The 14,368-nt window shown below is 40.3% G+C and overlaps 1 protein-coding gene and 1 long non-coding RNA gene across 6 annotated transcripts in view; one reads left to right on the top strand and one right to left on the bottom strand.

Annotated features, from left to right (window-relative positions):
- The window catches only part of LOC136358081 (uncharacterized), an 829,601-nt gene that overhangs the window by 34,160 nt on the left and 781,073 nt on the right, over positions 1-14,368 (top strand). The gene's annotated exons all lie outside the window — the stretch shown is intronic.
- The window catches only part of CTDSPL (CTD small phosphatase like), a 79,022-nt gene continuing 65,727 nt past the window's right edge, over positions 1,074-14,368 (bottom strand). For 4 of the 5 annotated variants that reach the window (XM_066313736.1, XM_066313754.1, XM_066313745.1 and 1 more), the window contains 3 exons: positions 8,771-8,863; positions 6,972-7,157; positions 1,074-5,054 (listed from right to left, as the gene is read on the bottom strand). In XM_066313736.1, coding sequence (XP_066169833.1) covers positions 4,929-5,054; positions 6,972-7,157; positions 8,771-8,863 — 405 coding nt within the window. In that variant the 3' untranslated portion in view covers positions 1,074-4,928. Of the gene's footprint in view, positions 5,055-6,971; positions 7,158-8,588; positions 8,634-8,770; positions 8,864-14,368 lie in introns of those variants that run through there. The other variant, XM_066313770.1, reaches the window with a different exon arrangement.

Below are 14,368 nucleotides of genomic sequence, written 5' to 3'. Positions count from 1 at the left end.
TGGCAGTGATGTTAAGAACAGCTATTCAAGTAGCTGAAGTAAGCCCTTCAAAAGAAGTCACACAGCTTTGAGACTCGAACAAATATTGTATGATCTCATCCGAGAGATCTAAATAGCTGGAACATCTGCAAGAGTCGCCACCAATTTATTTAGCCGAGTTCATCAGCAGTTCATCATCTCTGTTTGCACAGGCAGGTGCCAGGGCAGCCACTGAGGAGCCCTGCACATGGCTGAGGAAGGAGAGGGGGAGGAGGGTGGGACAGAGATGGGTGATTTTACCCTCTAACCACGGATGTGCATTAGCAGAAGTCCCTGCTGAATCGGGGCACTGCCTGTTCCTGAAGGAGAAGTGCAGAAATGCCTTTTTTTTTTTTTTTTTTCCCCAGAGAAGTATTACATGCACAAGTACTACATTGTTAATTTTTTTTTTTTTTATTTGTGACAGTAAAGAAACCATTCAATACCTGATTGACAACACCTCCTCTCTCCTGCAAACACTCATACGGTTATCTGTAGTGTTTCTCAAGTATTGCTGGATTGGTTCATTGCATCAAAGTGTAAACAGCTCCATCATAAGGAAAAAAAAAAAAAACAAAAAAAAAAAAAACCAACAAAAAAAAAAACCAAAAGAAAAAAAGAAAGAAAGAAACATTTCCATTGCTTACTCCTCTGTCAAGGAGCTCCCAATAGATCTTTAACAAGAAATAAGAGAGAAGTCAGCTGGGATTTTACAACATCATGTGAAACCAGAAAACTGACAGGCTGGTTTTGCATAGTTAGCCCAGAGATTTTGAAGCAATTGCCCCACGCCAGTCTCACCTGCCCCCTCCTCGCCCCACCAAAGGCAAAAGACATCACAGCACCTTGGGAATCAGAGGCACAAACTTGGTTTTGTTTTACAAATAGGGCTGTGCAGAAACTGTGGTTTATTGGGTTAAAAACAATCTGTCCAACAGAGGGTTACGCCTTCGGAAGTCACAGAGCTACAAAATCTTTTTCTTGGTTTTTTTGTTTTGTTTTGTTTGTACACTGAAATTTCAAAAAAGCTGCAACATCAGCACACACCAGTGTCAATTTAGATACTTTATTGTCCCCAACCAGTCTAATCAAAAATCATGCTGTAAGAAAAGTGATTGCGCACACCGACAACCAAAAAAACGTCTCCAGGGTTGAGCCTCTTCCACGTGTAACTTCTGCTGTTTTAATAAAAAAAGATCAAAAAAAGGGCGAAACGAGAGAGACAAATCATTCTCCCAAAGCTACCTAAATGAACACAGCAATATTGTACATTTGCCACCACCTCCCCATCCCCAGCCTGCACGCTTCCTCCCGGCGTCAAGGAGGATCCCTATGCACAGCCCTAAGGGTTACAGATGGCAATTCCATTGGTAACACTTCCGTTGGATTTCAAGGGTCTAAGGCATTCTGCCTTACAGCTGGATTGAAAAATACCCATACAGGCAAAAAAAAACCGTTGTTTTTTTTTTTTTTAACCCAACATAAAAAGGACAACGGAACTTCAGGTCAAGCAGCGTCTCTTAGGATGACCAATTGGGAAAAAGACTTTTTGAATATATTTCTCTGATATTCCAGAAATAGAACTGAAACCCAGGGGTTTATAACAGCCCTGGTGACCTGCATGCAGTAACTGCACTTCAAAATCATGCAAGAGATTTAGGAAACAAGTTTCTTTTTTTTTTTTTTTTTTCTTTTCATATTAGAGTTTTTTTTTGTTTTTAAAATCTTGTATTTAAAATACAATCAAATACCCGTATTGCAAATTTTACAAACATTCCACTCGTTCTCTGACTTATGGACAGAATTCTATTGCTTTTTTTCAGAATCTAGAAACTCTAAATATATATAGATAGCGTATGTATATCCACGCAAACTCAACACTTGAAATTTCAAGTATGGTGATAGTGTCAAAATAAACAACTGGGACAGTTTGATCCCTTTGGCCAAATCTCAACACCCAGTGGAGTTCAAACCTGATTGCAGAGCACGCTGAGTTTTATTCCATACGAGTTGGGCGATGTTAAAAAAAAAAAATGACCAGAACTTCTAGAAAATACTCTTAATATTAGCAGAGATCAAAGCTGTGCGAAGTTTTTTGTCTTTGTATTGTCACCAAGTGTCATTTTAATGCTGTACTAAGTTACAGTAAGGTGGGTTTTTTTAAGATTTGGGTGTTTTTAAGAGCCAAAATAATACAGTACAAGTTTACAGAACATCATCAGAACCGTTCCTCCAGAGGCTGGTGCAGAAGTTCAGTTGCCCATTCTATGTGGATTTGAAAACAATACAAGACACTTGAATAATATAATCAACATTCATTCACAGACTTAGGCAACTGGTTCATGAAATCGCTGCTTCCAGAGATGCCAACGGGTGACACGGTTTGTCTCACGTCCAACAGGTCACAACTGTCACACGGCCCTGTCTCGTGGGTTCATGACTCTTTGTCTGATTGTTTGGTCTAATGCTAACGAGAAAAAGTCTTTGAATTTCTTCAGCCATTCCTCTCATACCTGCACGACTAACTACAACCTGAATACTTCCCTGCAAACTGCACTGGGGCCCAGGAGCCACAGGCACAGTTGAAATACTGCTCAGGAGACATCTTTTTTTTTTTTGGCAGCTTACAGTTTTCATTACTCTGGAGTCAAATACAAAATGAAACATCTTAAACTGAAAGTAAACGTTAACTGGACTAACCAGAATCCATACATCCTTTGTTTTGTTTTTGTTATATTTTTAAACAAACTAGGCTTGTTTTTTTTTTTTTTTTTCCTTAAAATTTTGAATTTTAAACTCGACAGTTTTTTTTTTCGTTGGTTGTGGCACAGATTTTATACAGTACTGAGGGATGCCAGCTGGTTAAGAAACAAAAGGGTGATGCTGTACAGACGCACTGGTGTGACGGGAACTGCCTCCAGCACCCCTGGGGCACAGCTGGAGCACAGCTGGAGCACAGCTGCACTGCAATAGGGGGGGCTCAGCTTCACACTGCACCCACCACAACCCACTCGCTGCCTGTGCAGACTGGCCTGCCCCTCATCAGATGGATTTGTTAAGCTGCTTCACCAATGTTTTTGAGGACAAGGATCACAAGCCCCAAGTCCATCGCAAAGGAATTTGTTTTTTCCCAAGGCATTGGGACTTTTTGAGGAGAAGAGAAAAGGCAAAGGGGGTCTACAATTCAGAATTTAGCACGAGGCTAATTAGAAGCACCAAATAGTCCATTTAGTCTTCTCTGATGACAGCCAAATGCAGCTGCACTTTTTTTTATGTTTTGCAGATTTCTGCTGTGGACCATAACTGAAAGGTGACACTGGAAAGGGAGGGAAAAAGAAAAAAGTGTGCCTTGTTCTTCAAAGGCATAAAATGTTTAAAAATAATTCACCTGAAAAGGTAACTATGGCACTGCAGAAGATGTCAAGCAGGCTCTCAGATTCAGAGATGAGTCTAACTCAATTCTGAAGCTAGAGGACCAATTTTAGTCTAGGCCAGTAACTTCTGCCCTTCCAGCAAGACTTGATATAGCTCCTAATCTGCACCTTACACCTTGGAGAAAAAGATTACAGATCAAAGGTGTGGGCAAAATACTTCCTGCATTTTCATGTATCAAAGATAGGAGTGGGCTTCATCTTAATTGAAAAAAAAAAAAATCCTTTACAGGTCACCTTTAACTGGGTTTTCTGGTATATGAGATACCAATGGATTAATCCATGGGGGTGGGTTATGAAGCCTGCATTTTATTTATTGCCCAAGTTTGCAGCTTACAGAAAATGTCTCATAGCACAGGCACAGTGGCAAAAACAGTATAACAGCCGATGGTCAACTCCATTTGGTGAGTATACAGTAGCAGCAATTAAAAGAAAAAAAAAAGTACTCCAAACAGCTCAATGTAGATCCAGCTTATTACCCAGATGGGTTGATTTGAGAAAAGAATCTGAAACTAATAAATAGATCTCCAGGCCGTTCTGCCAGGACAATGGTTTTCCAAAAAAGAAGAGGCATGGCAGTTGTGCGTAAGCAGAGACAGCAGAACTTCATCTGTCTGGAACTCAAGGTGCTTCAGCTCTATCAGCCACCTCGTTTCCTCAATTCCAGCACTCCCTAAACGCTCCAACAACTGCAGATATGTTATAAAACCGTGCCCAAAGTCCTCATCAGTGAAAACCACCACGTTAAATGAGCCCAATTCAGCCCTCCCACGAACGCCTGAACCTTCTGAGCGTGACAAAGTGTAACACAAACTTAATGTCATCGTGGAGACAGGAACCCAGCATCTTGGTTTCAACTTTTTTTTTTTTTCCTTTGTTATATATTACAGTGCTCTATAAATTTTTTTTTCCTTTTTCCTTTTAAAGCATTTAGACAATACAAGACTAAAAGATGTCTGGAAATACGTCTTATACAAAAATGATTTTTTTTTTTATCTTAAAATAACATTCAAAAAGGCACTTCATTCTGTAAGAAAAAATTCAGAGTCAGGTCAACTGCTCTAAGCAGGGGGGTAAAATTGTCTGCATAGTGGGAGGGGAAGAAAGGGAGAGAAATTCAACTGCTGAAATACAAGCTTCTTTTTTTTTTTTTGGCATGTTTTAAGAAAAGCTGATCCAGTAAAAGATGTCCATTTATGAAATTAATTAAAAGAGTCCCATTTAAAATAGCTTCTTTTTTTTTTTTTTTTTTTTTTCCTTTAAAAAAGTAGTCTGAACACATGACCTTAGGAGTCAGGCTTCTGAAGGCTTAATAGCATCACTCATGATTGTCCTTCGTGTCCAATGTAACAGGAAGATCAAGAGTAGCACTTCTGACAGGGGTGACCTCCCCAAAGCTTACATTTGAAAGAGCTGAAAGAGATGGAGACAGCCTCTAGCAACTGCAATCTAGGAGCAGGAGTCAGTCAGAGTTAAGGGCTACCTGTTGCAGAGTTTATGAAGCATACTGTAAACTTCTTCCTCTTTGCTTAGTCCTTCAAAGAAAGGAATAAGATCTAGCAGCTCTGTGTCTGTCATGTCATCAAACCAGGACTGCACAGGCACCTGAAACAAAGCAACCAACAAACACTGAGAGGGTTTCATGATGTCAAAGACACGTGAGTTTTGTCTGTGTGGGTGTTTTGTAACCATCAGCATCATCATGCTATAATAGTAATAATAACAATAATAATATAATCATGGCAATTAGCTGGTCATGACCATTCAGGTGGAGCAGCAAGTTCAACCCCAAGGCCAACCAGGACAGCTGACCTTCACCTGCATGTCCAGGTGACCCACATCACCCCACACTGGGCAGCTCTCCTTGCTTTGCCTCCTTGGCATCCAGAACAGACTGGGAGGCAGACACAGGCTATGAAGCTGCACTGACACTTTATTTACAGGCAAATCTTTTTTTTTTTTTTTTCTTAGTTTTTTTTTTCCCCTCTAAGAATTATCAGAGTGAGTCACCAGGCACAGGCAGGCAGCAACAACCCCTTCCAGCACAGGGTTTGGAGGAAATGTTCAACTGCAAGGGCAGAACACTGCTCAGGTTATAATGTTAGATCTAGTGAGTGGGTTCAGAAAACAACACACATAATAACCCTTCTGAAATATGCAGGCTGGGTTTGGGGAAGGTGTTCTGTGCATCTTCACTGTGGGAGCACACTGAGGTCTTTTCAAGACTATCTTGGATCTTGTTACAAGCTCTGGTTTCTGCAGAGACTCGAGTATCAGTCAGCCAGCAGCACTTTTCTATACATGATTAAACCACTCTGACAAGGCCCTTAATTTCATCTCCCAAATTTCTACAGCTCATTATTTTCTTGGCACTGATTTCTGAGATACCAAATGATGATCTTGGACCAGGTTTTTAATTTTAACCATGACATAAATTAGAGCTGCAGGTCCTGGTATTACAAATGGCAGCTTTAAACCACGTGTGGCACCAACCAGAAAATGTTTCCACCACATCACTTAGGGCATCACAATATTAGGATGTGAACTTGAAAGCTGACTGCTGGAAGATAAATAGCTCATGTTACAAAAAGAAAAAAATAAAAAAGCTATTCTGGAGAGGCAGGGCTGTGCAAAGCAGTGTTCTTGATAAAAGATTTCCTACACTGATTTTAACAGTTCACAAAGGAGGCAGCCTAAAAACATCAAAGCAAACAGTGCACAGCCCTGGCTGTCTAAAAGTCAGCAGATCCAAGAGTTCCAGCTTCTCCCCTGGCAGCTGCAGCAGATGTGAGCAGCTGTACTGGCTGCAGCCATGGATGGAGCACCCCAGACCTCCCCACCAGAGCTCTGGAGCCAAGACAAACACACAGTGAAAATGAAAACTGCTCCTCACTGTTCTCATCCTACAGAACACTGCTGCCTGCCCTTTATCCTTATTCCTAAACCTTGATGAACTTGTTGATTACAGCACTAATTACGGAGTTAGGACAAAAAATAATTGAGATAGCAACATAGCAACACAACAGATCTTGATTTTTTTTTCTTTCCCTTACCCACAAATGCAGATCTCAGCAGCAATCAGTAAAATATTAATTATCTTGCCTAGTAAAATATTATTCACACAACCAAAAAAAGGTTTTTAGGAGTACCTAAAGACGCTCAAGCAATTCTTGCTGTAATCACTACTCCAAAGAACAAAATCTGTGCTGCAGGGCAGCTTTGTTTCTTAGAGCTAGGTGGATTTTTAAGGTTCCACACCACTTGGTATTTCTCAAAACTGCTGGACCTCAAGCCAAGAGCCAAAGCTCAGAGCACATGAGCAGTCATGGCTGTGACACGCTGTCAGGATCACTTTGCCCAAGCCCTTCACCATTTGGCAGAGAACCCCAGAACCCACCTGCAGCCTAAGAAAACACAGAGTCTGACACGAGCCAGTGCTCTGAAAAGTCTATTTTCTGAATCAGGAAATGTGGGCAAAGGTCAGAGGAGATGAAGTTACGCTCGGGCGCTCTGGATACTTACTGCATTTTCAGGATGGAAGATGTAAGATGCAGGAGAATTATCTACTATAATAACTTTACTCAGCTCACGGCCCAGTCGACTCAGATCCTTCACGTAATTCCCTCGGTGGAAAACACAGGATTCTCTAAAGAGCCTTGCCCTGAACACACCCCAGCGGTCCAGTAAGTCGGCTACTGGGTCTGCGTACTTCAAAAATACAAGTCAGAAACATCAAGTCAGCAACGTGCAGCAAAGGCTGATTCACAGAGCCAAAGAAAGGGACACCAAATAATTTCAGACAAAATGCCCTTTTTCTTCCCATTTTCTTCCCTGCTCCTTGTTAATTCACTCACTCGCCTGCAAACCCGAAGTGATTAATAAAGAGATAAAGCAAAAGTAGGACAATTATCTTCTAGAGAAGGCTAACTTGCACTCTAAATGTTTTCTGTGATTTATTGATTAGGTTTTATTCTCGGGGCCAACTTAGAGTTATCCTGAGAGTTTCTAAAGGTTGATGGATCCAGAGATCTCACCTACCATTACCATAAAATCAGCCAATGCTAATAGAAAATCAATATGAAGCTTTTCCCCAGCTGATTTATTTCCATGTACAGTGAACAAATCTGAGCCTGATGTGGCTCTGGCCAAATGATGCCCTTGGAGCAACTTGGGTCAGCAAGACTCTTAAGATTACCTAATTGCATAACTAGACCCCAAAAATCAGCCAAAGATGTTATTAATAAAAAAAATTCATGTACAATACCAGGGAAATTCTCATTTTATACATAAAAATGTTACTTTAAGTGAGGCACAATGTGGAATCCAACAATTTATATAAACTGATCAAGAAGAAGTATCCAAATAAACATGAATAACCACATACTTGAAAATGGTAGTTATTACTGCACAACAGGAGTTACCATTTTCCTGTATTTTAAACCAAGAAAAAAACCCCTATGTTGAAATCAATCATCTTTTGATTATGAAATAAGGCAGAGAGTTTCAGTATGAAATTGGAGCAGTATTTAGGGCTTTTTTCAACATGACTGAACAGTATGTGGTTCAGAGAATGCAGGGAAAAAGGCTTTACAGAAGATCAGGGTTCTGTCCCTTCCCATCATCTCTACACTAGGCAGGAGCAAGAGCTTGCCATGCTAGAGCACTACTTGGAAATAACCAGTTTCATTTTACAAACAAGACACCACAAATACAATACACTGAAGGGAAGTGAAGAATTCCAGATCAGTCTACTACTGTGACATCTACCACAACAAAAAAAACAAACTACCTACGAGCTGCTACTGCTACTGCAGAACCAGAGGGCACAAAATATTCCTGTGGACGTTTCAAGCTTTGCAAAAAGGCCTCATTTTCTAACTCCAGGTTGCAATTGCACCTTGACAGACCCAAAAAAGCCTGGTTCCCAATTTCCAGTGAGTCTCTGAGTCACTGGTTGATGGTGTAGACAGGGTTTAATTCGGTGTTTTATTTCATGCCCAGCTTTAATGTGCTGCTTCACTCGCACGCTATTTTGTTCTAATTTCTCACTATAACCATGGTAACTTGTGAGCCTTTCATATTGGCATCATGAGCAATGCATGGAGGCTACATTATGAGACAAGCCCATATGTGATGGTGTTACCATGGAAACACTTACCCACACACTAGCAGACAAAGTACACACTGTCAGACAAAGAAGCAGAAAAGAAGGGGAAAAATTAAGATAGTACCAACTGTGGAAATAATTATCCATAGAAAACCCAACCAAAAAGTCCACTGACCAGCACCATAAGGGTTAAAGAGATGAAGGGGGAACTAACCTTGGCTAGACTGGCTGTGAAGAGTACACATTCAAAGAGCTCTCCCATCCTCTGAAGAAACTCATCCACATGTGGTCGTTTCAATACATAAACCTGGAATGACAATGGCATTTGGGTCAGACGGTGCTCAAGAAAAGGAAAAAAAAAAAAAAAACAAAACCCAAAACAAAACCAAAATCACTCCTGCAATCCCAGCACTTGAAACCAAAGTTAACAGGGAAGCAGTTCAAATGAAATGCTGTGGAAAAAGAAAAGTATGCAAGATAAAAGTAGAGATCCAATAATGAGATTGGCAGGGACGGGCTGCCAAGCCCCTGCTGATCATGGCAACTGCAAACACTGAGCATCATCAGCAGTGGTGCTCCTTGGAACACCTCACTGAAGGCAAAGGGACACAGGAGGGCTTCTCTAGAAGGATCTGGATCTCAGCTGGGAAGCTGAAGAGCTCCACAGAAGGAATAAATCTGATGAAGCAGGAATTGCACAACAGGGACCTGCTTTCCTTCTGTGGCTGTTTCTTTCATTCCTGAGATCCCAAGTGCTGAGTGTCCTAACTCACTACAGAGAGGCACCAAACCCTCCAAGCTCCACAGAGAACTTTTTTTTTTTTTTTTTTTTTCACCAAAAATCTTCACAGCACCATGCAGAATGTCTCAAAGTGCCGGGTTTGAAATCTGCTGACAAAGTCTACAGCATCTCCTAAAGAGGACTTTGCCAAAAGATGGCAAATTCCCAGGATTTCTCTCCTCTTCAGCATCCTGCCTTCAGCACTGCTCTGCTGCCTTTTAGCACTGGCTTGGCTGCCTGCTGTCAAAAACATGATCAGCAGATATTAAAACCTCCCTGCTTCTCCTTTCAGAGCACACAAGATGATTTTGTGCTCACAGAAGATACCAAAACAAGGAGACTGCTGCTCAGAAAGCTTGGGAAAAGCTCACAATACACTGGGAAGCTGAAGAGGGGAGTCTGCTTGAAAAATATTTATCTGTCTTGTTTGCAGTAAGATTAAAAGTTTGAGAGAAAACATTGGCAGCATTTTATCTTCTTTTGTTTGGCAAATAATCCCTAATACTGAAAATTTCAAGTGGAGAAGTCTGGCATAGAGCTGAATTCAGGAGGAATTGCAAGACTGATGTTATTTCAGGAATGTCATTCTTTGATATGTAAAAGTAGATTAATAGTATGGATTCTGCTAGATTCCTTTTAGTATGAGGTAAAAAAAAATTCAAGGTACCCAGAGAAAAACCCTGAAGGAGAAAAATATGGAAACAGCAGCTTGAACTCAAGTGTAACAATTAAAGCCTTCAGCAAAAGAAGGAAAAAAGAAACTGTGTAATTGAAATTGAAAACCTAAATTTGAAAGCAAAGGGTTTTTTTTTTAAACACATATGATGGAGCTGTACCTTAATGACTAAAGCAGAAATGTTAATTTTCCCCTTTATGCAGCATACAGATCATACCATGAAGTCTTTATCTCTTTTAAGTTATTTCTATGAAATTTATCTGAACTATTTCTGCCCCCATAAGCATTACAGTCAAACTTTGATACAGATAACAATTTATAACCCAGATTTTTTTTTTAAACAACCACAGCAGCACCTAACCCATCAAATAATTGTGACATTTTATGGATTAAAGACAGTTAACAGATGTACTTCAAGACCATTCTCTTTCCAGATAATTACAGCAATGTTTCCTGTGTTTTACCAGGCCTAAACCAAGTAATTTCCTCATCTATAACAATGCAATTAATTTTTTCCTTTAATTCTTTCTACACCAAGTTGTGCTGTAGGATTATTTCCTCACCAAATTCTACCGCTGAATTTTTATAAAGACAGAAAGACAGCTGCAGTCCCTCTGCATTTGGGTATCCAGTATCCAACTTCCCAGATGTGAGAGCAAAACCAGCAGGATCCAAGTTAATAATTAAATTCTTGATTCTTTAGTCTTAAGTTTTATTCTTACACTTATTTTTGAGGGCACAGAAGGGGCACCTCAGAGTCTTAACACCATTCTTACAGAGTAAGTGCTGGGATTTAAGACTAATTTCCCTTTTAAAGCACAGTGTTTCCAGCCTCAGCAGAAGAAGTCTCCTCTTTGCTCTCCATCCCTATCTCTGCCCCTGTCAGTGAAGTATTTCCACTTGGAATGTAATTACAAACTCCCTGCCAAGGATCTGAACTTTGCTGCTTGCAACACAACCCACCTCCTCCATCAGGAGCACACAGTAAATCAACCCAGAGCTGCAGCTCCAGAGCTCTGAGCCTGGGCAGCATTTGCCAGTCTCTGCAATAAACACTCTTCTGGCTGTTTTTAGGGCTCCTGATTCTGCACCCAATTCAGGACTAGCTGTGAACACACAGCATTTTTAGTTGGATGGTCTCCCTTCTGCAGTTTAGGGCTCCTGATCCACCACAGAGCACTCACAGCTTCCTCTACTTGAGTTTCTCCTGCTGCTTTGCATTAAATCTTTCCCTGCTGGGATCTGGCCAACAGATTTGCTACTCATGTTAAATGCCTAATTAATAATAAATGTCGTCTCTGAAGATGAAGCCTCACCAAATTTTTTTCCCTTAATTATTTCCCTCTGTAAAAAGTCACAATTCCTTTGCCTTTTTTTTTTTTTTTTGGGCAGAACAACGTATCTTAATACTCTGGATAGTTATTCTCCTTGAAGTTTTCTTTGAGAAGTCCTACTTAGAGCCTGGAAGCAACTCCAAAATGTACTGGTATCCTGGGCTACAAAATCTCTTTGGTTTACCTCCACATAAAAAGCTTTCTTCAGCTGACAGTGCAGCTCTTTTCTCCTCTTCCTTCTCATTTGGAATTTTTTTCCCCTTTACTTGTTAGTGGCTGGACTTGAATGTCAATGCTGCATGGTTATTTGTGGCTTGGCTTTTTCCTCCATTGCCTGATGTCTTCAGTTGAAATCTCTAGACTAACTGGCTCCTGGCATTTTTCTGAGATTTATATACTGTCTTCAGGGCATTAAAAAAAAAAAATCTTTTTTTTTTTTTTTTTTTTTTTTTTTTTTTTTTTTTTTTTTTTTTGTTTTATGCTCACTGATTTTTTTCCTTATCAGCAAGAATTTAGAGGAATATAGTCTTTTTTTTTTATTATTCAAAAAGAACCCTACTCAACACTTTAAGCACAAATCAGGCACTAGGCATGTTTCCACAGGATTCTTACAGCTGCTAATGGCAGAACACAAGCAATTATCTTTAATTGTTTTCAAGCATTTCATACTTCCACATGAATTTTCTATACCTCAAAGCAGCCTCAACCTACAGAGAGACTCAGTATTTGTGAAACCCAAAGACAAACCCAGCTTATTTTCCATCAATTCAACAGGACACACAGAATTGCCTCTCAAAACCAGCTTTACAACGAGGAAATCTGCCAGTAATGACGAGGAAATCTGCCCATCACAACTCCAAACTCCTGTAATCTCCAGTTTCATGTCTCTTCTGAGCAGTGAGCAGAAAATCCCACGTGTCCCTCGTGGTCCTGGGTCACACAGCTGTGGCCATGTCCCAGTGCAAGTAACCAAGAATAGGCCAGTTAGAATGGATACAGCCTATCCTGGATTACTTGAACCAGGCCACTGCCTTCTGCAAGAAAATCCATGAATTCTGTGCTTTACAGGAAGGAAATTTATTATTCTAAAAGCCCTTCCCCCTCCACGTCGTTAAAAGGAGAAAAACAATTTTGCATATTATGTTCAAAGTATACATGCCAAATGTTCCTTCAGCTTTCAACAATTAAAAATAAGCAATTAATTAACTTCCCCCTCACCTCAAAGAACTACTTAAAAATTAGTTTTACTCAATAAACAAATTCTGTTTAAAAATTAAATTCAAAGTAACGACCAAATCAAACTCTTCCTGGCTGCCCTCTTTATTCTTGGACACCAAAAGCAAGGCACAAAGCCACTGGAATTCAATCTGGATGAAAGATGAAGGACAAGCATTCCCTCAAAACCTTCACCCATTGGGGATTAAAGCTGTATTTGATGCAGTTTCTGGTCTGGGGGCTGTGGTCACTCTGCTCTTGGTCAGTGGGAAGCAGAGGATGTGTTCCTGCAGAGTTCAATCGAGGTACCAAAGAGTGAACATCTCCCTCCAGCCATGATTTGCACCCTCAATGAGCCTCCTCTCAGCTCCAACACTGGATTCCCCACCTGTAATTTGGGGGAGCAGGACCAGCTCTGATCTCCTTTCACCCACAGTGGAATGAGAGAAGTGGCCAGAAGGGTCAGTTTGCACCAGAACCCTCTTTTTTTACCATCACCCCCAGCACAAAGTGAGGGATTCTCCCCTGGAACTTCAGCTCCCCCAGGATGGGCAGCTCTGCACAGGCATCCAGAGACCCACAGCAGAAAGGGAGGTTCCTTCACACTTGATTTATTTCCTTCTTAAAATAAAATGACAAATCCTTCCAAAAGATAAGGTAATTTAGGCTGGAGAAGGAAAGATGGGAAAGGGAGAAGGGACGTCAAGAAAAGCTGGTTTTTAATGTAGAGAAGCTCGTTTACCCAAGCACCCTTTAAGATGATGAATTGTCCTCCCTATAAAAAAAAATAACCCAAGAGTCTTTCTGACCTTTAGATTATAAATTATATAAGGGAAAACAAATTCCCCGAACTAAAGACATTATTTTCTTTAAGACCTCTGTTAAACTGCAAAAAAAAACCAACCCCAAAACAACCCAACCAGCACTTAGCATGAAAAAACTTCTAAGATAAGTCAATCTCAAAACTCTTTCAGGAGTACAGCAATTCAATTTGCCAAAACTTGTATTTTTTTTTTTTTTTGGTATATGAGATCTCAACAATCTCATACAATTTCAAGTTTCTCTACGAATGGGCACCTCTGAACTGGTGTTTCTCAGTTTGTTTTCACTGGGGTCCTGCCTAAGGCAGAGTCCAAGGATACTAAAAATCTTAACCTCCTGCCTGAAAAGGTACCAGGCTCACTGGTAAAACAGGGATATGCACCATGGACATTGCAGTTCCACAACATTTCCCATATCCTGGGGTATTTTGCAAAGGTGGAGATGTTTCTCAATGTCAGTGATTCATCTTGGAGTTTATAAACTGCTTAAGAAAACGGACATGGCATTATACAGATGACAAATCCTGATAAATGACAGAAATTGTTCAGATCAGTTCATTTATGTTCTAAGTGACTACAGAATTACAGGGTTTGAAGTGGGAACAGGTTGTCAGAGCTTCACAGCCTGTGCTAATGCACATCACACTCAGCCAGAATACCTTTTTGCCCTTTATCACAAAAAAGGCAAAAAAAAAAACAAAACAAAAAAGAAAAGATTCCTGAATGTCAGCAATAGTACAAGAGGTACTAAACACACAGGCTTTGCCTATTCTGTGTGCCCCACAAATTACCTTCAAGAATCACAAATTCCTTACAATTACTTTAATTTTTACCATCCAAATGTGTCTGAGGTATTTACCTATTCTAGAGGTTAAGAACTTAAAATACAAAGAGTGAAGCAATTTCCTTGAAAATCATGCAGGGAGTTTCCAGCAAAGCACAGAGACTAATTTCACTTGACCACAGGAGAAGCAGATGCACAAAT

The sequence above is a fragment of the Sylvia atricapilla genome, chromosome 1 (genome assembly GCF_009819655.1).
Source record: "Sylvia atricapilla isolate bSylAtr1 chromosome 1, bSylAtr1.pri, whole genome shotgun sequence".
Lineage (NCBI taxonomy): Eukaryota > Metazoa > Chordata > Aves > Passeriformes > Sylviidae > Sylvia > Sylvia atricapilla.
The sequence above is the reverse complement of the archived record's forward strand: the minus strand, read 5'-3'. Positions and strand labels throughout refer to the sequence as shown.